This window comes from Centrocercus urophasianus, unplaced genomic scaffold (genome assembly GCF_019232065.1).
Source record: "Centrocercus urophasianus isolate 14NV4802_14NV808 unplaced genomic scaffold, USGS_Curo_1.0 seq_20, whole genome shotgun sequence".
NCBI lineage: Eukaryota > Metazoa > Chordata > Aves > Galliformes > Phasianidae > Centrocercus > Centrocercus urophasianus.
In genome coordinates, this window is record NW_024884756.1 from 1,125,794 (window position 1) to 1,152,364 (window position 26,571).

The 26,571-nt window shown below is 47.0% G+C and overlaps 1 protein-coding gene and 1 pseudogene across 2 annotated transcripts in view; one reads left to right on the forward strand and one right to left on the reverse strand.

Moving 5' to 3' along the window:
- LOC122162217 overlaps positions 1–15,393 on the forward strand; it is a 52,552-nt pseudogene extending 37,159 nt beyond the window's left edge.
- The window catches only part of TWIST2 (twist family bHLH transcription factor 2), a 30,250-nt gene extending 11,709 nt beyond the window's left edge, over positions 1–18,541 (reverse strand). For both annotated transcript variants that reach the window (XM_042822698.1, XM_042822697.1), the window contains exon 1: positions 17,802–18,541. In XM_042822698.1, the coding sequence (XP_042678632.1) occupies positions 17,838–18,320 (483 nt within the window). In that variant the 5' untranslated portion in view covers positions 18,321–18,541 and the 3' untranslated portion in view covers positions 17,802–17,837. The remainder of the gene's footprint in view (positions 1–17,801) is intronic.
- Between the last annotated feature and the right edge of the window lie 8,030 nt (positions 18,542–26,571).

A 26,571-nucleotide genomic window follows, 5' to 3' on the forward strand; every position in this document is an offset into this window, starting at 1 on the left:
AGAAAATCAGCAAATGGATGACAGCAGCTATCCATTACAACTAACTCAACTAATTCCACTGGTGGCTTAATGCCAGTGGTATTAACAGTGAAAACCCCACTTCACAGGAATCTCTCTGGTTCAACCTCCTTATTAAATATTGAAAAAAAACAAACTTGGACCACCCACTAAAATGCAGAAAGAGTTTGCGTAGAATCAATGGCATTTTGCGTGCTCCTGTGAACAATCTGCAGGACAGGTAAGATTTCCTTATGAACTCGAGATGCTTTTTAATATTTGATACAGTTCCTGACAAATAGCAGCCGAAACACCTGTATGCCAGATGTGCACAGCTGTTCGTGTGCTGTTGCTGATCAATCTTCAGATTACATCACGTTCCAGATGCCTGACTTCAGAAACACTTGTAAGGCAGAGCTGGAGCAAGCAAACTGCAAGCTTAGGCATTTCTTCTTCCTGACTGTGATGCCGTGGCTTCTCTGCACGCGATGCTGAGCCCTTTTTTATCACCTTGACCTATGTGACATTGTCTCGGAGCGAATGAGGGGCACCTCCAGCCAGCCAGCTGGGAAGGAATATTGTCATCCTTTAGCCATGGGTAACATCTGTGCATAGGTAATGTGCTGGGAAGGTGTGCTACGTATTGCTCATCCTGTGTTTCTACCACCTGGGACCAAAAAAGACATCAATATCAGTCTCTGAAGAGGTTTATTTTGGTATTTCTCCACAGTGTAACACGAGGCACAGCTTCAGTGTCTCCCTACACATGTGTCTGTATGGGGATGTATGCATGTTGCTGTGAAAGTAAAGTCCTTTTGGTTTTCAGTGGATCCATTCCTCATTAAGACAGCACTTGTTCCTGGAATGCCAGGAAGCAAAACCGTGCCTGCCCTGAGGGAAACATGGGGATGACTGCTGCAAAAAGATGTGCTTTCTTGAGTGTTTCTATTTCTGTATTTGAAGTGGGGACTTGGAGTGCAGCAAAATTTCCCCTTTGCTGCTTGGAGCTGCATTCACAACTGGCGCTTCAATCTGATGCCAGGACAGATTCCCTGAAGCTGAAGGGATTTCATTCTCAGTTTTTATACTGAGGATCTTTACAGAGCATCGCAGAAAACACCCAGTGAGAAGGAGCAGAATCTCCCCATCTCCTTGCCCAGCAAGATCCCTGCCACCATACCTGGGTTTTATCAGAGCCAGGACTTACATCCCAGACCACGTTCCTAAATACTTGCAGAGGAAAGCGTGCTGCTTTGGCATCTCCTCCCTTGCATGAGGCAGTGTTTGAAGAATGTGCCCTCGCTCACCACACCCTGGTCCCTGAAGTCAGCAGTCACAGTTGCAGTGTTTCCCACTGCAGCAGGTGCAGGTTTTTGATAACCACCCAGACTCTGAGTAACAGTGGTGATTCAGTGTGTGTGTTACTAATCTGCCAGGATTTTTGGACGGGATTGTACCAGGCCAGGTCTCCATCTGGGATTAATCAGCGCAGCTTCATTGAAGTCAAGGGGCCAAATTCTCACTTGGAATAAACCAGTTTAACTCCACTGCAGTCAATAAAGCCACTCTGATCTTTTTTTATGGCAAGAATAGTCCAACTCTTTAAAATATGTGGGGTTACTGGGTGTTGCCCTCATGCAGAGGGAGTTGCACTTTATATACCAAACAATCCTGCCGTGGTAAAAAGTTCTTGACATCAAATGAGGCACTCCAGCAGTGATGCTAACCATGACGTGCCTCAGGCAGCCAATGGGTCACGTGCAGGGTGGGGGTGAGCAGAGCTCACTGAATGCCACCATCAGCCTCAGGGCAGGAGCCCCACTGCAGAACAGGTCAGCTGCACTCTCTTACGGACACCCCATAAAGGGCTGTCCCCATGCTTGGGGAGTGACTGTCATGACTTTGAATTCATATCCTGGTAGAGTACATGGTTTGCTAGTGCCAGAGGCTATTTCTTGCTGCCTTCAGGGATCCAACAGCTACATTAACACGCTTGTAAGCCTGGCAAGAGCCCTCATCTGTTGTGCATCACTACTACATCAGTTCTTACAGCATTTGCTGCATGTACAACCCTTTCCATCCCCTCTACAGTCACTGTCAAAGCTTAAAACCAGCCCTCTAGAGCTCATTCTTCAACCTTGCCCCAGGTGCCACTCTTCTTTTTCCCCGGTGTTTATAAGCAAGCCTGATGTCTCCTTTCTTCTACCCTTCCTCCTTGACAGCCTCTTCTTAAGGCTCACATATCAGTGAGCTGCGAGTGAGCAGCAAAGGTGGTATATTCTGATTGCCATCTACCAGCTTTCTATGTTTCAAGTTTGCATAGAAAAGCTATCCTGCAGACACTTTAAAGCTCTTTTTAGAATTTTCCACCACACATCTAAACTTTCTGGCTTGGAGAGGAGAAATAAGAAGCCAATCGTTCACTTACTGCTTTTTAAGAAGGCGATCAAACCTTCTCACTCCAACAAGTTCAAACTCCTGGAGGAAGAAACATGCAGAGAGGAAACTTCTCTGCTTAAGAAGCAATTTGACTGTTAAAAGAAAAAGAAAAAAGAAAAAAAAAAAAAAAAAGAAAGGCAGCTTGTCCTTAGTTTGCCTTCATTTAGAAAAGCATTCAATCACATGCCTGATTTCTAACCGAGTGCCTCTGGCCCCCATGACTTCAGCAGCATTTAGCACATGCACTGAGGATGTGTCATGTGCTTTGCTGAATCAGAGCAGCCTAACAAATGACTACCAAGAATTTGAATTGTACGTAACACGAACACAAAAGTCTATAAAAAGCCCTGGAAAATTGGTTTACACGATCTTTTCCAGTCTGTCATTGTGCAGAAGGCAGATGTACATTTCCTTGACTCTACTTGCCAGGGTTTTTGGATTTGGGTAATTATATGAATGGGTTAAGTCAACATTTTCTACCAAATTGCTGTGTGGATGACTCAGCTCAACGCCAGCTGGCTGGTCTTGTTTAGGTTTGCCAGCTGCAAGCTGGACTTGTCTGAGCCTTTGAATCTGAACCCTGCTAGTTTCCTACTGAGCTAATAACCCATATTACAGTGGTACTGATGCAGTCTCCTTTCTGGAGGAGGGAGAGGAGCTCTCTGCATCTGTTCAAAACAAAGGCTTTGTGCTTTGACTTTGGCAATGTTGATCCTCTCTGTATTTCACAAGCTGCCCTAGGATACGCAGACTGTGAGTCCTAGGGCATGCAGACCTGAGCTAAGCCTATTCTCCCTTAAATCAGGGACTTTCCCTGTAAATGCTGCTCACATGTTTCTCATCTGACTTGCCTGTGTTTGCAACTGGTGCTGAACAGCTTTTCCACTCTGTACAATCAAGTTTTACACGCAGCTTGTGCTTTCAGTGCAGGAAAATGTTTCCTTCAGCTTCTTATGTGCAGATTGATTTGTGAAGGGTGGGGGAGGCTGCACATTCAGTCCAGCAGCAGAAGTGAGAAATCAGATTCTATGAAGGGATGGTATGAGGAAATGATGGTCAATCTGTATGTAGAGAAATGTTTAGGCATGCTCCTACACATCTGTGATACTGTAGATGTGGAGGAGCACAAGGTGTTTGTAGTAACTTCACTCCTCTGCACTTCTCAAGTGTTAAAGATGCTTTTTGCAGCTATGGTGGAGTGTAGCCATAGGGATAGCACAGAGGTCTGTGTGTTCAGCAGGACCCTTGGTATAACCATAAATAGAATGGGAAGGAGTTCAAAAGTTTCCCCTACCCATAATGAATGCTTCAGCCTGGAGGGATAAAGACGTTTACCCAGAGAAGCATGCCTGTCTGAGAGCTAGCATCTGAAGCCATAGACAGCTTGAACTGCAGCTGGAAATCTTGCAGCAATGTGATGTGCTCTGTTTCCTGCAGGACTGGCAAGACGTATTTGGAAACCAGCACTTCAGAAATGAAAATGGTAACTCATTACTTCTGCCATATCAACTGACTGGGGACGTGTCCTTAGATTAGGGGAGCTGTCGGGCCACACTCATGTCCAGGAAGCACATGCATGCACCCTACAGGAAGCTTAACCTGACATCCCACACAAATTGGCTGAGCAAAGTGATCTCTGCCCTCTCTTTACTTATTTATATTTTTAGTTGACTGCATAATCTGGCCCTCTAGAAAGTCCCTTCAGGAGGTCACACAGCTGAAATAATAGCTAATGATTTTTTAAAAATGATTTGGGAGTTATTAAATACCTTCTTCTTCCTTTCCTTCCCCTTCCCCGCAGTCCCTCTTTAGCAAACACTCCTGAGTCATTCCATTGGAGTGCTGGAAAAGCATCCTGATGGATGTAAAGGAAGATACTCCTCTTCACATGTTTGCATGTTGCCCCCAGAATGGTTACTGCTGAGACAAGAAAACTAGCTGAAATGAGCACTATCACAGCAACCCCATTGCTGCCTTTACTTTTCTTTCCAACAGTATATCTCCCTGCTCCAATCACTTTGCTTGTCTTCTTTGTTTCTGGCCATGGGATGTGCTTATGTCCAGGAGATGGGGCTGTCAGGTTTCTCCAGTGCAAACCACTTCCATTTATTAACCAAAGGAGGAGTTGGCTTTATTGCTTTTACTGGAGCTGTGCCTGGTTACACGAGCTAGACTGTGACTGTAGCAACTGGTGGTCTGTATCTGTCTGGGGAGAATACATGCATGCACTCAGCTCTGGGGACTCCCAAAGGTGACCAGGGGACCACTTCTGATACAATCAGCACAATTCCACTTCTAGGAGACCTGAGTGGGGTTGAGGCCCAGGTAAGCTGTCTTATTCGCTGAGGATTGCTTCTAGGCACGAGAGAGCCAAGGGGGATTCTTGTGGACTGCCTTTCTAGGAAAGGGAGCTATGATTTGGTGTAGACACCAGAGGATTGCTTGCTCACTGCAGTAAAGGTGAAGCAGCTTTGCTCTCAGATGAGCTGGGTAAAAGCTAAAAGTACTTGGGTGCTGCTTCTGGTCTATAGCATCTCCATGTACTCTCTCAGGCAGGAGTAATAATGCTGCCCTGCCCAGGTGGAGCAAAGGTCTGTGTTCAGGCAACAAAGCATTCCAGTATTCATAGAATCATAGAATGGCCTGGGTTGAAGAGGACCACAATGCTCATGTAGTTCCAACCTCCTGCTACATGCAGGGTCACCAACCAGCAGACCAGGCTGCCCAGAGCCACATCCAGCCTGGCCTTGAATGCCTCCAGGGATGGGGCATCCACAGCCTCCTTGGGCAAGGAGCCTCCTACTATAAGAAGCTATTCTGGTGGGAAGTCTTCTTTGGTTGCAGGTGCAGGGAAGTGGTGGTTGATGTCTGTGGAGATGGCCTGGGGATGCTGCAGTAATAGGACATACACAGGGTCTGCTCTGCACCAGCTTGTGACTTTTCCTGGAGTTCCAGTTGCACACTTAAGAACATGCAAATATTGCTTAATCCCTCTTCATCTTGGTCTTGCACATTACAGCTTAGAGAAGCTTTTCAAAGTTATTGAAAAAGCTATGAAATATCAAGAATCTCAGGCGCAAGCATAGGGTGGTATTTTCTAAAGGGCTGAAGCAATTCAGTGCTCTTCCTACAAAAAAAATAAACTCTGGAGGGGCCCTACACTTCTTAACCTCACCTTCCAGTTCCAGTCTGTCCATCAGAGTGTGTTACTTCCCTAATAACAGAGCAGAGGAAAGTGATAGTGGCAATCTGAAGGCCGAGTTCTATTGGGTGCTCTGGTGCAGAGTGGGCACCTGCACACAGTGAGGATGAAATAATTTTTTCATGCTCCAGCTTGTGTTTGGCCATGTTAGTCCTTTCCTTTGCTGACAAGACATCACAGCCTACGTAGCGAGGCAGCAATCTGCTCTGGGAGCAGGCTCTTCATTTTAGCTTGCTCTCTGCTTGGTCTCAGCCTCCCTCTGTGACACAGCCCAGTCCAAGCAGCTCTTTTTTACCCTCGGCTCATTCTTGGTCCCCAGGGCCTCCTGCTTCCTCTGCTCAAGGCCTCCCAGGCTCCTCCTGCCCTGCTGCTCCCTCAGCTCTCCTTGCTCCATCACTTGCTGTGGCCAAGATGAGAGCAGAGGAGATGAGAGCAGAGGAGATGAGCCCCATTCTCATTTCACATTCCCCCGCCTTTGCTTCGTGTTGTTCCTTTACCCAGTTTTGGGCTCTTTGCTGGTGCTTAGGTTCAATACCAGCGACACATATGTGAGCACACAGGCTCCAGCAGCTCTCTGTAACCTCACTGATTGCACTTCCTAATGATCCTCCCTCCCAAAAACAGCAAGAAATCCTCCCCCTTGTGTGGTGAGTCCCACCTCAGAGAAAGCTGACAACAGCTCACTGGAACCTAATGCTCCGGGAATGGCTCCCATCCCACCACCACTGTCACATGCTCTGATTACACTGCAAAAAGGTGAAGGTCTTTCCTGAGATCTCGTTGCATTTTTCAAGATGGGCTGCAGCAAGAGAGAGAATCCCACAAGTTTTGTGTCCACTTGTTGCAGACAAATACCACTGTCTGAGGATCTACATCAAAAGGTAGAAAAGGAAAAAGATACAGAAGGGAGGGTACAGAAATGCATCTCTGAAAATGCTCACAATTTAGGAACACTCCTGGCTCAATAACATCTGGTATGCAACCTGCTTTCCTTTCTGCACCAGAAACCTCTCTTGCCGTTACTACATCAATCTTAACTTTTCCTTATTGGCATTTTCTTGAAGTCTCCTGCTGACCAAAATGGTCCTTTTTGAATGCATCTCCATTTCCACACAATCTTAGGTGATTTGCAAACCACAGCGCAGCATCCTCTGACTTAAAGCACATCTCAGTATTTAAGGAAAGTCTGATTTATGCTACAAATGCTTGCTCATCAGTTTTCATTTAGATCACTGCAACTGTTGGGACTATAAAGCCCTCTTAGTTCCCCTGGTGACTCTGCATGGCTTTGCAGCAATTCTGCTTCAACCGAGTCCTCGGGATGGCTCTGGCCCAAATGAACTCCTCAATATCATTGTGTAGAATTCTCCTGATGGTACCCTGAGATCAGCAGATGCTGGCCTTTCTCTTAACTCCCACTCAGTGCCTCAAATCCCAGGGAATGCTCTCCTTTCGCTGATACACCCTGTGCTTTAAAGGCAGAAATAGAGACATTCAGCATGATTGCAGGGGTTTGCATGGTTCAGCTGTCTTCATTTTTGCAGGGCTTCCCATAGCTGAGGTAAGGGCACCTCAATGCACACATGGCCTTCTGCAGAGCTTCGTTGACACCAGTGCACACACATCCTGCATGCACAGTAAGACCTCTGCTCTGCCTGCAGAGCAGCTAATTCTCTGGTAGGTCGGTCAGCCTGCATGCTACGCCTGTTTGCAATTATGCAGCAAGTTTTTTTCCTGAATTACACACCTCAGACATGTTTTACATTCAACCTAGGCTTCCAGACCCCCGGAAAGAAACAACTAAACTGCCAGTGGGCAGATAATTTGAGACTGTACTGGATGTTCCTCATTGAGTCCATGCAGCTGCAGGTGTGAACTGCTCTCCCCTACAGAGTGGGTGCCCTTGCCTCTTGGACTGAAGTTTTATGACTGTCTTCAGCAGAAGCATAGTTTGGACTATATTTCCTTTTCTTTTGTTCCCTGTTGTGCCCTAAACTTCAAGCCCAGCGGTCTCCTGTGCTCGTTTGGGACATGGCTGCTTGTGTCTGCTGTTCTCTGTGGCCTGGAACCATTCCCAGGGAGCAGCACAGTCTTCATCCACTGTGTTCTTCATTATCAGCTCAGCTAATGCATGTGCCTGTCTCTCTGCCTTCTCCGTCTGCTCCTCTTTCTTTTTTTATCCCCTCATCTGTAGGTCACTCATTCGGGTCACTTTCTTTTTGCTACTAACCCCACCACAGATTGTTGGTTTTCTGACTCTGGTGAGGGTATTTTTGTTCTCGTTTATTTTTTTGACTGGCCAGGATGCAAAAGGTTAAACATTTTGGAGAACTTTGTTCTGTATTTACTGCTGAGGTAGGTTTCTAAATCAACAGTAGGTCGTGTATTGGAGTGACTCACAGCGCTGCTTAACCTCTTTACTTCCGTTTTGTCCCTTTCTAAATCTGAAGAGCACATCTGCAATTTAGATCTCTGAGCGAGGAGCTGTGAAATGCATACAAATTGCTGTAGATAGGCTTCTCAGAAGGGCCCCAGTGCAGAGCCATTTTCCATTTGGCAGCAGTTGGGTCCCCCTGGGATGCAAAAAAGCACCTAAAAATACAAGGGAGTGGATGGATAATCCATGCAGAGAGGAGGACGAGCTGCTGGGGGCACGGGGCGGGCAGCAGTGCTGAACCCAGGGCTTGGCCCCAATGGAATCAGAGTGTTGCTTTCTGCAGGTCCCTTCCCTGTCTACACACTGCATGCAGAGCTCCTGTCTTGTAGGGGGGGTTACAAGGCTGGCAGGCAACAGAGGCACTAGAAGCATTAGCATTGCTTTGCAGAGGGGGAAATGCAGGCATCAAGCATTAACAAAAAATTACATGGGCAAATTGTATCTGAACCAAGAGTAGGTTTGACTTTTACTCTTGATGACCAGAGCCCAACCACCTTGTGGCACTTGGGGCACAGATGTGCACAGCTCACACCAAAAACTGCATCACAAAATGGGCTAGAGCCAGAGCAGATGGGTGAGAGGGCTCCTTCACCCACTTGCATCTCTGTAATCCACTGTCTACCTGCAGCTGAGCATAGGGTTACAGGCACAACCTTCAGCTGCAAGGCTCTGGAGGAGTTTTCCTGGTGTTCAGACCACAAATTGCAACATCTAGCATGCCACAGATTTTCACTAAAGGAAGTATTGCACAGCAGGGCCAGTCCAAAGCGATCTTTCAAAATATTGGTTATTTATTGATGCGGATGTCTATAATAAAGAACTGGATAAACCCATAGTTGTTTTGTCTGGAGCAGGTCTTAAATCTCCTATTGAGAGGATGCTATAGACTTTATAGCATACATGGAAAAACATACCAGTGCTATAGAAATAATGAGGTTTTTAACAACACCAACAGAAATGCAGATTTTCTATATAGGAAGAGTGCATTAAAGAGCCTGAGTGCTAGCTGGTTGGTACACAACGAAAACATTACCACCAAGAGTGTGAGCTACAGCATTTGCAGCACAGCTTGTCTGTGCCTGCTGCGCTGATCCACCAAATGCCTTTGAACAGAAGCTTCTATGCATTGTCAGCAAACACTGCTCAGAGCATCCCCTTGCAAGGCAAAATGCTTCACCCCCAGTTGCATGGCTGGGAAAGCAGCAAACAGTCTCTGATGCCATTTGGTACCCTGACCCTGAGCTAAATAACCTATAGGACTGCACTGATGCCTGTTGCAGAGTGTCCTCATTGCTTTGCACGGTGAGGATGCCTCTGGTTTGCTCTCTGTTAGGTGTGCCCGTGGAATACAATCCGTGGTCCACCTTGCTCTTTCATGCAGTGCATCCTGCCCTCTAGTGCCAGCAGATGCTGAGCCAGCAAGGAACGGGGGGCTGTGCTGTTCACCTGTGCTATCACACACCTCTCTGAGCCTGGGAAGCTGCTGCCCATGCAGCAGGTAGTTGGTTGGTCTCTGTACATCACCAAATTTGTGTAACCAATTGGGCACCCCGTGTCCCTCTGCCCATTCCCAACACAGCAGGGAGGATGCTTGGCATGGCACGGTGTGGGTAGGGCTGTGGGCACAGATTCTGGAGATGTTTTCAAGGAAAATGGGTTTTTAATGGCAGCAAAAGCACACGTAGCAGGCTTCTGTGAAAGGCAGCTTTGGAAGCCAGGATGTTGTTTGACCATGACCTAAAAATCTTAAACGCCACTTTGTGAATGGATAGAGCAGGGATACCTTGAAATAGGTCTCTTGCTTTAGCCCTGACGAAAGAACAACTTTCTGTTTCTGTTTGAAAAGAAATCTGAGAGTGCTCCATCACATTATGTGTGGAGGTTTCACCCACAACGATGCTCCGTGTCCTCTCCCAAGTCCCCTTCCATCGCATTAACTTCAACACCCCATCCAGGAAACACTTCAAGATTTGTAATGCATCAAAGACACCAGTTAAGAACCTGTGCTGGGGCACCTGCTCCCAAACACAGAGCCATGCATCACAGGGTGGAACCCCCTCTGGGTTTTGCTCGGAACCCCCTCTGGGTTTTGCTCCATTTCCTGGGTTATTTTGAGCCACCAAGACGGCCCTGGTGAGGGAGCACTGCTGCAGCCACGCGGAGTTTTTGTGCATGAGCAGAAAGCAGAAAAAGTTTGGCGTGTCTCTCCTCCTCCCCTGTCCCATTGCTTTGGAGCCAACACTCGCCCTCAGATGCTGGGTTTTGGGGGAAGGAAAAAAGAGAAGAAAACAAAGCAGCACGCCTGAGAGGTCACCCATAGTTTTCCTCTGATGCACGGTGAGGCGCGAGCGCTAGCGTAGCTGTTAGGGTGGATTTGTTTCTTTAAGGTGTCTCCCAGAGGGAGGAACAGTGCAATGCAATGTGGCAGCTATGGTAACTCCTCTTGGCTTTCAGCACAGCCCGCGCTGATCGCACAACTTGCTAGGGAAGAAGGTACAGCTGTCCAGGCCTTGGCAGCGATCCTTACCCTCTGCTTGCTGCCAAATATCATTTTTCTTTCTTTCTTTCTTTTTTTTTTTCTTTTCTTTTGGTTAATTTGCTGTTTCCTAAGAAAATGGAAATTGGAGGGGCAGCTTCATCTGCCCTCTCAGCCCCCTCTGATGTCTTCTGGACCCAGAAGACTGCGGGAAGGGTTGTGTGGAGGTGCTCCTGGGAAGGGCTCTGGGTGTTTCCTCAGTCTGAACCTGTGGTGTGGAGTGGCAGAAACAGCCAAAAAACCCTCATTCTGAAACATTTAACATGTGTATAATTTTAAGACCGTGCCCAAAACATATAAGAGCTGATGGGCAAAGTGGTCAGTGCAACCTCAGAGTAATTCCAAGGGGCACGCTCTCTAAAAAAGAGGGTTTTTTATTTAAAACAAAGCAAAACAAAACAGCCAAGTGTTGCTAAAGCTGTGTGTGAGAAGTCATATGGCAGCATCTAAACAACAGATTAGGGTCAAACTGCGCCGGGGAGCAAACGCACCGCAGCCAACTCACACAAATGGGTGAAGTTATGGTGCTGGGAAACACCACAGTGTGCAATTGTTGAATTATCACAAGAAATGTTGGTCTCTAGGTTGTGTTTAGCATTTCCAAGGGGAACACTGGATAGGATCATCCTGAGCATCTTTTCTCTTGAGGCTCCAAACCGGCTGGTCCGAGCCACCTCTATGCTCCAAAATTTAGGGGTGATCCTGTATCTTCTCTATGGGGAAGGTGGTTAGAAAGCAAATGCTCAGCTGTGCTCCAGCAATGAATGTTTCAGATACAAACAGTACGAAAGAAGTTATTTAGTGCTGGTAGTATCAGGCGCTTCGTAGACAGCCCTTCTAGTGGTGAAGGATGAAAATCCCCTCGCAAATCATCTGCTTGTTTGGCACAGAAAACCCCACCGAGTGGGATGAGCGCAGAGATGCCTGAAGCATCACACTTCCAATGACAGATAGCAAAATGGACTCGGCAGAATGCTCCTGTTATCTATTGTGTCAAAATAGACATGAATGTATTGTATGAGTACTCTGTTTTTTGTTACGATGCTTGCATTCAGTCGGGAGCCATTGCGGAGGATGCCTGCTCTTCCCACAGCATCTCCGAGCGCCTTGGCAAGAAGTGGCAATACTCTCTCGAGTTGGCCCTTTGCTTCTTAATAGCATTCCTACCATTTTCCTATCTTCAGTCTCCTATGCGTGTGCTTGTGGTTGATGCAGATCCTACTGCCAGATTAATTTCATTAAGGAGCTAATCAGCGCGGGAGAAAACAAGCCAGGTGCAGAAAATGGCCATGCTGGGCAGCAGGGATGCCGGGGAGCCCTGACCCACAGTGAGTCCAGCTTCCTGCACAACAACCTCCCCCCGCTCCCTCCCACCCCCCGAATTCTGAGCTTTATTTAAGCTTGAGCACCAAAGTGTGATTTTTAAGGCAGCCCACACAGCTTAAACCAAAGGTATAATCACATAAATTACTTCCTGTGGGTTTTTTTTTTTTTTTTTTTTTTTTGATGGCTGAATTCATCCCAGAACTAATTTGTATGTTCTAAAGCCCGCGCTTGGCGTGTCTGGTATCTCCTAAAGGAAATGGCAAAGCTGCTTCTTGCGGGCGACAGTTAACAAAGCAAAACTATCTTATTAGGAATTCAATTAAAGCTAGCACAGGCTTACTGGATCTCTTCCAGCAAGTATATATCATGCTGAACCAGCCCACATCTGTCTCTTTTTTCACTTCTTTTTCTGTTTTCCAAGCTGTGGTTAAAAGATGGAAAGGAGAAGAAGATGGGAGGAGAAGGAAGGGGGAGGGAGAGGAGGGATGGTCGCTCAATTCCAGCTCACCCTATGGCATTCTGCAAAGAGATTGTTTTCTTTTCGATGTCTGATGGCTTTGCAAGCAGTGCAGGACAGGGTCTGCCTCGCTGCTGCCTTCCTGAACAAAATGTGAGTGCATTCCAAGATGCCAAAGTGTGGAAGCCAAAAAGTAATCCCAAATTATGCGATGCGATGGCTGTAAACCACTTTGAAACCCAGATTTAACAGTGGGACTTCAAGAGTAGTTGCTTGTTAATATTTCTATTAGGAGACTGTATAGGGGGTACTGCCTTCCTGCAGGGAAGGAGTCCCATTCACACCCTCCTGAGCGCTCCCATTCACCTGGTGCTGCTTCCCATGATGTGACAGCTCAGGGTGACAGATTGTGGAAAAAAATCACTGAGAGTTCCCTGTTTTAACCAGTCTCCCTGCAATGAAATCCCTGTTTTAGCACAAGAAGAAAGCACATCTCAGAGAGCCAGAACAGCACCCACTGCTTACAGTGAAAATGTGACCCAGCAGTGACTGGGAGACTGGGCAGAGCCCAGCAAAGCCGGGGCTGTGTGAGGGAGGCACTGGAATAAGAGTTTATCCAGGTTGGGTTAGCATGGAAGCGGTCACAGAGACGAGGATGGGGTAAGGGCTGCCATGCCGTGATTTATTGGCTGGCTGAGTTAATTTGTTGTTTGTGTACGATCAGTTGTCGCTGCTGAGTGGTCATCTTCTACAGCTACAAATCTAATTAAATGCCAGGGTGTCTAGGGTATTTTTTTCCCCCTTTTTTTTTTTTTTCCCCAGCAAATATTTCTACTGTTTTAATTCTCAAGAACTAATCATTAATTAGAATGATGGTGCTGGTGTCCAGCTGGAGGACTTGTTGGTTTTTCCTCACTTCCAGATCCGCCAAAGAAGTAAACCATGAGTGCTGGTGCTTAGGGCTCCTAGGAGTGACACTGAGATCTCTGATGGTATCGCCCACTGTGTATAGCAGCTCAGAACCTGGCCCAGCGTGGTTTTAGTGGCACAGAAGGTTTTGGATCAGCTTTTTTCCCCTAATCTTCTGCAAAGATTGGAGAAAACAGTGCCCAAAATTGTGTGCTCCCCCCGAGCGGCGGCAGTAATTTCCTGGCTGTGTGTAGAGCTCGCTCTGTGCTCTGCTTTGTGGTGGTGCTCCCCAACATGCTCCCCAACCAGGCTATTCCTACTGCTTCACAGCATGACATAAATGCAGGAGATTTCAGGCTCAGAGATGTACTGAATCACGTGGAAATGTTTCCCAGGCTGAAGCTATAAAAATAATTACGTTGCTAGCAGGAAGAAGTGACAAGAAACGTCCCCGAAAGAGATTTAATCTGGGGCCACAGGATCTGTCTCATCGCTGCTGCGATCCACAAGTCTGATGTATTACCACCACCTCTAACTATGAAACAAGCCCAGCAAACACTGAAAGGGGAATGCAAAGCGAGGTATTCGGAAAGCATTGCAATCCCTTCCCTTTTGTTTTAACGATGAAGCTCTGTCTGCTCTTAACACCAGAGATACTCTGCGCGAAGTGAGGACAACTGATTTGGAGACAAACGAGGACCGCTTTGCAGCAACGCGTGCCTTTTCTGCTTCCTCAGTGACCCTTCAAGGCACATCTCTCCTAATAAGACGGACAGCACCGCAGTGGCTCAAGTGGATTAAATTAAAATTTGCCTTTACTGCTCCTCGTAGCAATCCTTCAGTTTTAATCCAACGCATCTCTCCTCTGCGCCTGTTTCTAACTCCTTATGATCATTAATTAATTTATGTGGCTGGTTTGCCTTCGCGTGCCTGCTCAATGGAGGATTTTCCTCACATCCTCTCTTTCCTGGGGCTCTGAATTCGAGCGCTTTCTGGCTGACTGCTGTGTGTTTGCTGTTCGCTGCCCGACAGATTTATTCTTTCCCAAGAAATGACACGAACGTAAACAGAAGACCCAAAATGCATTTTGCTGAGCTTTTAAATGCACTGAGATAAAAAAAAAAAAAAAAAAAAAAAAAAAAAAAGACCCAGACCACTTTAAACCTATCAATGTAAATACCAAATTTTACAATCCTTCCCGTCAAGGAAATATATTTACATTTTCTAAGGATGCTTATAAAAAAAAAATAGGGCTTTTGGGACAAAAAGGGCTTAGTTCCAGTGTCACAGCACCCCCAGCTAACTGTCCTGCTCTCATAAACCATAGAATGAGCTTGTTCCCAAGGCCAGCAGAGATAACATCTGTTTGCTTCTTTAAGGACGAAACGAAATAGGATGCTCGGGTTTAATACATTTTATAAACAGCAGTGGAAATCTGCAAGAGCACCAGTACCAGGCATGTGCTATCTGTGGATTCCCCAAAGCAGACTGATAGCAAAGGTGCTGTGGCTGCAAGTGTCAGCCCAGGGATGGCAAAGTGCTCACAGGCTCTGAGGGGAAGGGAGGGCTGATGGCAGAGTCCCCTTACCCACAAGTGTGTGGGCTCTGCACTTTGCTGATGCTCCCCGACTCCCGACTGGACACGATTTTTCCTACCAAGTGGAATAATGGGAAACCTACTTTCTTTTTTCTTTTTCTTTTTTCTTTCTTTGATGGTTTATAGCATTATGGGCTTTCCAAGGGGAAAGGAAAAGTTGGATGCAGGGAAGGGACACAGGTGCTGGCAGTGAGGAGGGAAGGTGGGCAGGGAGGCTCACCAAGTCCCAAGCTTTGGACATCTGCTGAAACATCCCACTACCTATGCAGTGATTGAAGGGCAGAGCTGCGCCTGCTTCCCTTGGAACTACCAGAGCTGCCTGTAATTAGGGCCAGCAAGCAGGAAAACCTCTTCTGGCACCACAGTGAGCAGCACGAACCTACTGGCACTGGCAGCGGCCAGGTGGCATTATATCAGTTCCCAGGACTCTGATTTTCTAATCAAATATCTCCTCTGATCTTTGCAGCCGGATGACCGCCTCTTCCAGGACTGAGCCTTTCCTCTCCTACGTCTCTCAAACCCACCGAGATGGAGGGTGGCAGAACGGGGCTCACTAACAGATGCCAAACTCTTCAGTCCCCACGAACGGCTCCCAAACTCAGACAGCCATTTCTTAGACTTTCTGCCATCCCCTGTTGTCCCTTAAAATACCTCTGCTCCGGACAGGCACATGCAACAGACTATGCCACGCCACCCGGCTTTCTGAAGCATTTCTTGAGGATCTCATCAGGGCTTTTTATGCTGGCGGACATAATTTTTTGTCACCATAGAGGACAGAATTTGACACCGCACCGCACTACACCAGGCCATTTGTCAACAGTGTTTTCAACAGTTCAACCACACGCGTGTGCACGCATACACAGACAGGGAGGAAGGCTCACAGGGAGCTGGGGGGCTCGGGGCGGCCATGACCCCCCCCCAGACATCCAAGTGCTGAGCAAAATCCACTGCTCACCACCAAGATGGGAGTGGGGAAGGCATCGAGTGTGAATTGACCCCAAAGAAAGCAAAAACGCTGTGGGATTTGGGTTGACAACACAGGTTTTCAAAGCAGCCCAGAAATGTCTCTCCCCATTTCTTTTATTCAGGGACAGAGTCTCTGAGCATCTGCATACAAAGCCCGCCTTGTCAGAGCGTTGTTAACAACATTTGCACTGACAAGGAGTCTGAAGTGGGGGTAGAAAAACTCAGGGTTTGCCACTAATGCATTGAACGATACAGAGGAATGGATATATATTAGATAATAGGTTTAAAAAAAGCCATTGGCTAATGGCAGCACATCGTTTAGGAAACAACAGAATTAATGCATTGTTCCATCACAGCACTTTAGTATTCAGCCAATCTAAACTGCTGAAGAAATATGTGTTTGGGACATTTTACATCTGTTTTTGACAAGGAGCCTGGGTTTTGCGTATGTTTTGTTAATCTATTTGCTGAAGCCCTTTTAGCCAGATTAGCATGGGAAAAGACACTCAGTTTTACAAACAGAGAGCTTGCACTTCTTAAAAGTGACTCGGCTTAGGCTTCTCGCAGCTGAAATCGGGGCACAGCAATGCAAAAATAGCAACACTTGTAATACAACCACGACAGCAGCGTTACCTGCTTAAGCAAAGCCAAACAACAGGCAGGGCAAAACGTGCAATGGGCAGAGCAACTCTTTTTCAGCCTGACATTTTGGAGGTCTCTGTGTGAGCGAGGAGGAACTTTAATTACAGCCCCAAAAGACAGGCTGCGTTGGGGCGCGAGGGAAGCGCCTGCTTGAAGTGGTTTTTAAAATGGTTTCAACCCTTTTGCACCACCCGTAAGCCCTGCTTGAGCCCTTTTCCAAATAACATCCCATGGCTGCATCAGGATTTTAAATCAGCCACTGATCACCGCTAAAACAAAATGAGTTTGCCTTGAAAACCTTGCCCAGTGGGCTGGTGGGGTAAGGCTTTCCTCCCATCTTCAAGGAGCTGCTTCCCCAAAGGGTGAAATTATTGTATTTCGCATCACCACATTGCAGGGGTAAACTTCCCTTTGGAGCTGCCTGCATCCTGCAGCAGCAAGCAGCATGTGCTGGGCACAGTGAGATAGCAGCTCTGCTTCATGTACCGAGCCCCGGGCAGCGGCGGCCCCGCGCAGAGCGGCTGACACAACGCAGAGCTGCTCGCCTTAATTAGCTTGGGATGAGAGCGTAATTAAGAGCTGTTTGGTTTTGCTTTCCTTTCTGTTCATTCCTCCTCAAATATTACAAAGGCGACATAAAGAGGAAGAGGTTTTCTCGTCGTGGAAAACGATGAGGAAGAGTTTAGTTCCGAGAGTAAATCAGAAACTACGCTCCAGCCAACAAAAGCCCAACACCAACCTCTGTTTGACCGGCACTTTGAGGAAGGGAAACTAAACCAGATGAAAATTTCCCCAGGACTCCTCTATCTTTGTTTGAGTTTATTGAGGAAGGGGGAAGGGGCCCGGGGGCAGCCGACATCTGCAGCTCGTTTCTCTTAAGAAAAACCCAACCTGGGGTGCAGCGGGACGAACTCATCGCCCAGCCCCAGCAGGGTCCTGCGGAACACCTCATGCCCCCAACACGGGGAGGATGCAACCAACCCAGGGTGCCTGGGGCGCAGCCGCCCTCCGTGTGCTGCAGCAGCTGGTTTGGATCCCCTTGTCAGCCTGTCTTCCAACCCTTCCCCAAAGCAGCCGCATTCCGGCAAACCTCATGCAGCGATGCTTCCCCCCTTCATTGCCCCCCACCCTCACGGAGCAGCGAGACAACAATTTTCCCAACAACAACTTGCCATGTATTTGATAGTTTGCCCACACGGGACTTTCTCTTCTTAAATTCCCACAGGTTTGGCCCCTCCATCCTCACGTTCCCATCCCAGTGTCCCCTTGCCTGCCAGCCCCGTGGTTCCTTACCCTTTGGCGGCTGTGCTGGCCTCGCTCCGGCGGTGGCTAGTGTGAGGCCGACATGGACCATGCACCCTCCATCCTCCAGACTGAGAAGGCATAACTCAGCCTCTCGTGAGCCACGTAACTGCAGCTCGTCATCTTACTGTCCATCTCGTCGCTCTGTAGCACCTGGTAGAGGAAGTCTATATACCGCGCCGCGAGCTTGAGGGTCTGGATTTTACTGAGTTTGTCAGAGGGCAACGTGGGGATGATTTTCCTCAGGGCGGCAAAAGCTTCGTTGAGCGACTGAGTCCTCTGCCTCTCTCTGACATTGGCCAGGATCCTCTGGCTCTGCAGTTCTTCATAAGACTGGGAGCTGGGACTGGACTTTTTTCCCCTCTTCCCTGGGTTGGGGCTGCCATCTTCGCTGGACTTCTTACTGTATCTTCTCTTCCTGCCAAATCTCTTTGGCTGCCTTTCCAGCTCCTCTTCACTGGTCCCCAAGCTATCCACAGGGGAAACAGGAGAACTGGAGCTTTCTTCCATGCTTTCTGCAAGAAGGGGAGGGGAAGAGCCTTTCCCCCCCTCCTTATGTTATGTGAGTGTGTGTGTCTTAAATGTGCTTTAAATTCCTGAGACAGATCCTTTGGAAAAACAGGAGGATTTTTTTTTTTTTTTTTGCTGACCAAACGTTTTCCAGGTTGCTTGAAGGGCTCTTATTTCAAGGACGGAGTTGTGCAAAAAATTGAGGTCTTGGAGAGAGGAAGTTATTCTAACTTTTTGGAAACTTTAGCTGAGCTCAGTTGCTAAATAGTTGTCAGAAGTGAGGGAGGTGCGGGGCTCCCTTCTGATTGGCCGGCCAGGTCAGTGGGAGGAAAGCTTTTCCCCTGCTAAACTTTCACAGTTTTATGTTACACTTAACTAAAATCTTGGGAAAGCACCTCGAATAAAAGATAACTCGCGACCACCCCCCACCCCTGCCCTGTGAGATACTCACTGTGCCGCAGGGTTGGGGAGCACCCCACAAACATGGGGATTTGGGGGAGGATCCCCAGTCCCACTGCACCGTGCTTTGTTCAAGTTCCTCTGCCCCCTTTCCCTGTGTGCTCCCCAGGTTCCCACACTGAGCAAGAACCCCCAGTTTTGCTCCCTGTGCTCTGGGGACAACCTTTATGCCCCAACATATGGGGGGATCTGTCTGCATGCCCCACGGGTGACACCAGAAGGACACTGGGAGGGGAGAGGGTTGGGTGCAATGCCTACACTTTGGGGGACTTGGGAAGACCATTCTGCACCATCAAGAAGCAGGCACTGGCTTGTGGAACACCCTGCATTGCACGCCCTGGACAGGCAGCCGCCTGCCTGCCGTGGCTCTCCCCACATTTCTCCCCATTCCTCTACTCATAGCCCTTTTTGGGAAGCGAGTGTTGCAGAACCTCGGAGGACATCTTTTCCTACAGCCTACCCCACAGCTGAAATTGTGGCATATAGAGTATATACATCATGGCGGGGAGGGGGGGGGGGGGGCTGTCTTTCTGATGCATTGAACAGAAGATGAAGATCTATTTTTTCTCTCCAGCACACTGGGGAAAATGTGGGAAAACTCCACTTGCTTCTGTGGAGGCACATTCGGATTTGGACCTCTGATTCCAGCTAAAGCCCAGATTGCAGGAACAGATGCATTCCTGAGCAGCAAAAATCCTGTGTTCGATACGGCACCGGAAAATAAAATAAATTCGGAAGAAAAAAAAAGAAAAGAAAAACAAAAGAAACTCGTAAAATGTAGATGTTGTATCAGAAGAATTAGTTTGGAGTAGATTTCTTTGTGGAGTTTTCCAGTAGGTATCAACACTCATTAATGGAAAAAATAATGTCTGGTTTGATTGGAAAGTGTTCTTTGGTCGGAGAAGGAATTTTGGCTTGCCTGGGGCTGACTCCACTACTGGTAGGTAATGTTTATAGTGGAAAGACTTCCCCAGGCAGCCCCTGGGGAGAGCCTGTGTTTGCTTTCAAAAGGAAAGGTTTTCAGGTGCAGCACAGAAGTCGGAAAGCAAGGCAGTTCAGCAAATAGATTTTTAATCCAATTTAAGACTCTGCTGGGTCAGGCAGGACGGTGCCTTCACTCACACCCCAAAGCCAGGCTTTGAGAAGGGCTCGGTGCTTGCGGACGTGTCCAAGGGTTGGTCACTTCTCTGCAGTCGTGACCTGGAGGTCTGTGGGCAGACGCAGCTCTCGGCTGAGTCAGGGCAAATGGCATTTGTGCTGGGAAAGCTGAGCGGCAGCCCAGTGTGTGAAATAAACTACAGTCGATACCGTGGTCCCAGTAAGAACGTCCTGATGATAACTGTGCCTTGGAGGGCAAAGAACTGCTAGTAAGCGGTGCTCAGTTTGGAGGTATTTAGAAGTCTTCTGAGTGCATGGGATCATTTGCAAATATTAAGAGTATACATCACACAAAGAGCCAGGGAGATCGTCACCGAAGTATGAAGGGGCACCTCCGCCTTCCAACACAAAAGGCAGGGTTTTCTGAGCAAGTAGGTTTCTTACCAGTGACTCTTAGTTCCTCTGGGGATGGGGGACAGAAGGGTTTTGGGGCAGACTGCGGGGTTGTACCCCAAAACGCGCACTTCGCAGCTTGCATAACCATTTCACCCCGGTGACAGCCAGCTCCTGGGCACCACACTTTGGGCTTCGGGCTGCAGTATTGCTCCTTGTGCTCTCATCTGTGCCCCTCCAGGCTGCTTCCAGTGCAGAGCAAGCGAAAGAGGCCCCATGCTCCTCCGCATCCTGCACGCCACGGCTGCATTAAATAAATACACAGCAGCCCCAGCCCCCTGCCTGGCTCCTTCGAACAACCCGAAGGACTGCTTGCATGAAAAAGCAAGGCAGGATTTCTCCCTAAGGGGGCAAAGCCTCTAAATGTGCAAAGCTTTTTAGTATCCAAAGGGCTTCACTAGGACAAATTTATGGTGAAATGTTGTTGTGTTGTAATTACAGGTCTGCAAGCCCGGCTCCAGCTAGCATTGCTCCAGAACTGCTGTGGATGTGTGTTCTCTTTACGTCTGCCCTGTAGCAGCACTTAGTGCCAGAGCTAGGAGTGGTGTTGACAACACGGCAAAGATGTTTCCTTGGAGCAGACCAAAGCCACGGTCTGCATGGGCACAGAGCCGGGGGAAGCGTGAGGAAGGAAGAATCAGAGGGACTTGTGGCACAGTCCCATGGTATGAGGGTACTTCTGGGGGAAGAGGATGGTGGATGCTTCAACACGGAAGAAAAGAGTTACAGAATTAAAACTACATTATAAGAAGTTTTGGTTTAAACTACATTTTATAAGAAGCTTTGGTGAACGTTTAACACTTTGTTTAAACAGTGACATCCACTGTGATGCTGCTACAGCTCCACTAGCTTGATCCTAAAGGAGAACTGTGAATACAGACTGGGCTTTAGGGGAAGTGCTTATTCACCATATAAAGGCTGTGGTCCAGGCTATCCCAACAGCAGGGCTTGGTCAGCAAATCACCCTTCATCCCCTCTGCACGGCAGAGGAGAGTACCTGGATTTTCCTGCTGTTCCTACCTGCAAATTGCAAGCAGCATTAGATGGCCCTGCTGCAGCCAGGCCTACTTAAGCTGTTTTTTTCTCTCTTCTTGGATGTGACTTAGAAACGGTGTAATTCCTTGATGCTTGTGCAGCCAGTAAATGTGACCTGGGGCAGGCATCTTCCCCGTGCTGTCGTTGCACAAGGGCAGCCGTGTTTCATCTTGTACTTCTGCTTCTTGACTTAGTTTCCTTATTGTTGTGCTGCAAAAGTGGCTAGGTACAGTGGATGGACGCTCCCCAAAGCACAAACACCGCAGTGACAAGTTTATAATCAAAAGCAAAGAAGCAAGAGAACAGCAGAGATAAGAGGCAGGAGGTAAGGAGTGTGAGGCTTTAGGGATAAGGCTGTGGAGCAGAGCACAGTTTCAAAGTAATTGGATCCGCTAATGTTGGAGTTTTGTGCAGGAATGTACATCTGTTTCTGAACTGTTACCAGCTGATGTGCCCGTTCTTTCTTTCTGCTTTCTTGGATATAAAACCCCTAAGCAGCAGATCGGCATACAGGGGTGAAGGAGAGGCTGACCTGGGCCCAGAAAATAGAAGGAGAAGGACATGCACATGTACCAAAGGGTTGTACATCTCCTAGTTTCCATCCCCTTATGAAGCCAGTAGCTCTGCCTAAGCTTTGGTCAAGCACATGGATCACAAGAGCCGTTTTCCCCTCATCATGCTTCCTCACGAGCGATGCTTCCAAAAGCATAACTTAGCTCTCACATCCCTCCTGCCACGCTCCGAAGAACAACCAACCCCAAATGCTGGGACAGATGTGCATTATCCATGGCTACCCAGCCCTGCATCTCCCAAATACTCGCCTTTTGTCTTTCTTTCTCTCAGACTATAAAGAACTTGCTTTATTTGCTGTTCACAGTCCCAGGACAGACGGTCTGCAGTGTAATAATGATGCATGCAAATCATAAACAACTTTCAGAAAATGTGAATGGCGTTGTAATTCATAGCTTTTTTCGATCTGGTTTCTGCAAAGCACTACAGTGTGCTTCGGATAGGAGGGTTGCATCTGAGTCAGCTCCTGTGGAGCACAAGCAGATGTGTACAGTGACATATATGCTAAATTTCTGATCTGAATGCCCTCTGAAATAAGAAAAGAGATCTTCAGTGGATTCAACAGACCTTGGGTGAGGGACTGACGCACTGCACTGTCAGACAGAGGGCAATTTCACAGCTCCTGGTAGTCCACGCTCCATTGTCAGTGGGATAGGGATAATTCAGACCAGATCCAGTTCTGCCTTGAACACTTGGTTCGCTGTCTCAAGTCTGATTGCCATTTGCTGGCAAGATTAGAAATCTGTGTAATTTCTTATGTCAGTAGTGCTGCGAAGATAGTGTGCGTCCTGCTGTAGGAAGAAACCGAAACGCAGTGGCAATGCAATTGTGGATTCTATTTTTAATGACAGTGCAGAGCAAAAAAGAACCAGCATTTGGGGGAGTAAAAAGTAGTAGCTATCACAATTCCAAAAATAACATTTCTATTTTAGATCGTTTACCCGAGGCTACCACTAATTGCAGATCAGAGCGGAACGTCTCTCTGGGAATCCACAGGGAAGACAGTTTTTTTTCCCTCTTTTTGGAAGGTGAAATATTAATTGTGGCTGCTGCAGCAATAACTGTAGCTTAAAACCTGGGCTAGGAAAAATGAAAATATTTTTTTCATGAAGTGGAAAAATCAAAGCACGTTAAGCTTTTTGTTTGCCTGGCCTTTTCTTCCCACATCTCCAGGCTCATTAAAAAGGGGAGAAAGGACTTCCTAGCAAGAGAGAATCCAAAACCAATCTGGCTGTTCCAACAGCATTCAGGCGCTGCTGAAAGGGTCAGGCTTTGTTCAATTTTTGGGTTGCAACACCCATTTTGAGGCAGGTAAATTCATAAAAACATCGATGTTGGCTTCTGGTATTATTGACATTGCTCAATAGCTTCTCCAGCTCCAGATCATGGATGGAGTCTGGGTTTGCTCCTGAGATGAAACTGTGGTTGACTTGAGCAATTCAAAATGCAGGTTATTATCTGGGAAAAGTCTGTCCAGGCTGGTGCTAGTGTAGGGAGACTGACACCATCTCCATTTCCAGGTCATGGAGAGAGGGACTGTCCTCTGGACTACAAATGATGTCTGCAGAAGCTGACTGCACCAGGCCAGCCCGTTGCTGTCTTCTTTGATCTGTGAAACTGCAGAAGCAGTGCAAGGAAGGCACTGATCCCATAAGGAAGATTTAAGGCTTACTTTTTCAGCCGTCTTCCACAGACCCCACAGACCTCTCTGAACAGGTCAGCAGGATCCCAGTGTGAAAACCAAGTCCAAAGCATTGTTGCTGGTACTCCTGAACTTCAGTATTTTTGAGGATTAACCACAGTCTTTGAAGGCTGCTTCATGGGGATGTGTGACATGCCTCCTTGTTGCTGAGAAATGCCTTCTAACTGTACAGTTGTGCCCCAAAAAACTACATGACATGCAGAAAGGCAGATCCAGAAGTAGCTTTGTTTGCCTGGATGTATCACTCTATAGATATGCACACAGCGAGGAGGGATTAATAGCCCTGAGCTTTAGCCAAACAAATTTTAACTGTTGAAGCTGCCTCTAGAATTTAACCGCCATCATCTGGCAGTTCAGATTTTGGGTAGAAGGGAAGCCAAAACAATGGACTTGGACACAGACAGATATTAGAAATCTCTGCCTGGATGAGGTGAACCCCTCCCAGGATTCTGGATGCATCTGCTGGTGGCCTTAGCACAGCCCCAGAAACAGCTGGGCTGGAGCCCACTAGGACTTGGGGAATTTTCAGAATTTAGAAAATTCCAATTTTGAGTGTAAGGGTGAAACAAGAGGAAACTCTTTAATATTTCTGAAGTGTAGAAAGCCAAATTTTTCTGAAGAGAATAGGGTCAGTTAAGCCATTTGTAGACTCTTGGCCAGCTCTGAATTCTACCTTGGCTTTGCTAATATGTGAGATTGTAAACCCTCAAGCCTTCCTCTGCCCAGATAAAAACAGGCAACATCTGTCCTCACTCCTCATCCCCCTACACTGTAATTCTCCAATCATTTCTTCCAGGGTTTAAGCCATAATCGAGTCCGTGTATCACATTGCATGTGTCTTCTGGCTAAGGGAGACTGGACAGCTCATTAGCAGCAATTGCTGATGGGTTGGATGGGTCACTGCTGAGTGGCAGGTCATTCATCACAGCTCCCAATAGTGAAAAGTCCCTCCTTCAAAGTGTTCCCACTCCCAGTCAACATGGTAGTGGTATCCTAGAGATGGGATCTTGGTTTCCTGTACCAGAAAGGAAGGTTTCTACCCATTGGGTCTTTGCCATCACTGGACCAATTCAAGAAATTGGGCTGAACCTCCCCTAAATATTCATCCACTTTAAAGAGAAACTTAGACCTTCTGCCTCGGTGGCTATAAAGATTGCTGTGAGCCAAAACACAGCTGTTCTTCCATGCTTTGATGGAAAAAACAAATGCCTAACCTCTTCCCTATCCTGGAAACTCTGCTCAAAAATTGTATTCACTCTTCCTTTCTTATTCATCTCTTTCAATCACATTTTAACTTTTTATTCCATTCTCTCCCAACAGTATTTCTCCATGTTCTCTGTGCAGCTCTAGGTATTAGTGACATTCCCACAAGCAGGAGGACAAAATACATGTTTATTACTTTCAGTCTGAAGAATATGAGCCTAACCCATAACCTCAGAAGAGCTGTGGCTCACACTCTGAACGGGTTGATGCTGTTGAACATCTTCTGTGGTTTACTGTCTAAGATCTGGTAAGGATATCTCCAATAACCAATTAAAAATTCAGTTAAGCTGGAACAGTTCTCTTTTTTCTTTGCTTTTATATATTTAAATGGCCAAGAAGAGGGAAGGGGTTTTACCTTGGAAAACCCTGTGGATGACTGGTGAATTTCTCACCAACTAAATAAATAAAAATCTGACAGAATTGGTCACAGAGGGAAAAAAAAATGTTTGACTTTCAAAAAGAGCAACATTTCATGAAGCATTCCTTAGAAAGTACAATTTATTTTGGAAAACCAAGCACCCTGACTCTGACCCCCTTACCTCTATGTGCTTCAGTTTAGTATCCTTGTGTCTCCACGTACTAACAAACCACAGCAGCTGAGCAGCAAGAGAATTGCTGTGTCCATGTTCACAAGTGGAGATAAAAAGCCAAAAATCTTACTTTTAATCCTACAAGCCCATTGGACTTCTGTATCCTGATGAAATTGCTTAGCTATCAGTCGATTTGTCTTCCCTTCAGTAATTCATTTACTGCTGAAAAGCTGAAAGCTTCTAGTGGGAAAAGAAACAAAAAGAAGCACGTGTCACTGAGTAGCTATAGAGCATCAGACAAGACATTCAACCAAAACTGCTCATCTGAGGGAGAACATTATTTTTCATAGTCTGATTAAAACTTCTTTGTCTTTACTAACACCTGCTTGTCTCAAGCACCTGAGTAAACTTTGAGGAGGAAAGAGAACTTTTTAAAAACTCAAGTGGACCTCAAAAGATCAGGTTCCACTTCTGGAATCCTCTGCCTATCCATGGGAAACCAAGCTTGGCATTCCTATTGAGATCTGTTGAGAAAAAGCAGGAAAGCCCAATCATTTATTTCAAAAACAATTAGATGACAAACTCTCAACCTAAACAAAATCTCAGAAGGTTTGTAGAATTTAAAATAAGCAGTCATAAAAATACATATGAATTAGTGGCATTGGTTTGTTTTCTCAAGAGTAACAACCTCTATCTGGGCGGACCGTGTTGCCTGTTGGAGTATCCTGAATGAACAGACCAAGTCTTATTGATCTAGATCAGGTTGTAAATACTTGCTGTGTTGGGATTAGCTGGTGGAATGTGGTGCTCCAATAGTACTCCAATGGAATTTTTCCGTTGCAGCTGTGCATAACCTACCTTGAACATCTCAGATGAGAAGTAACTTCGGGTAATGTTCCTTTTGATGAAGCTGTAAGATGCATTGCAGGCCTGGATACACCAGTAAATTCTACAGGATTGGTCACGTTACTGAGCATGAGCACAACATCACCTATGGCTCAGCTTCAAGCACGTAAGGCACTATGTTGAAGTCAAGTAGGTGATGCATGTGCTCAGATTCTCTCCAGGAGCAGCCCCTGTTTAGGTGATATGGGCAGCACTGCGGCCTTATGGATGTCATCTACCTTCCATGGTATCTAAT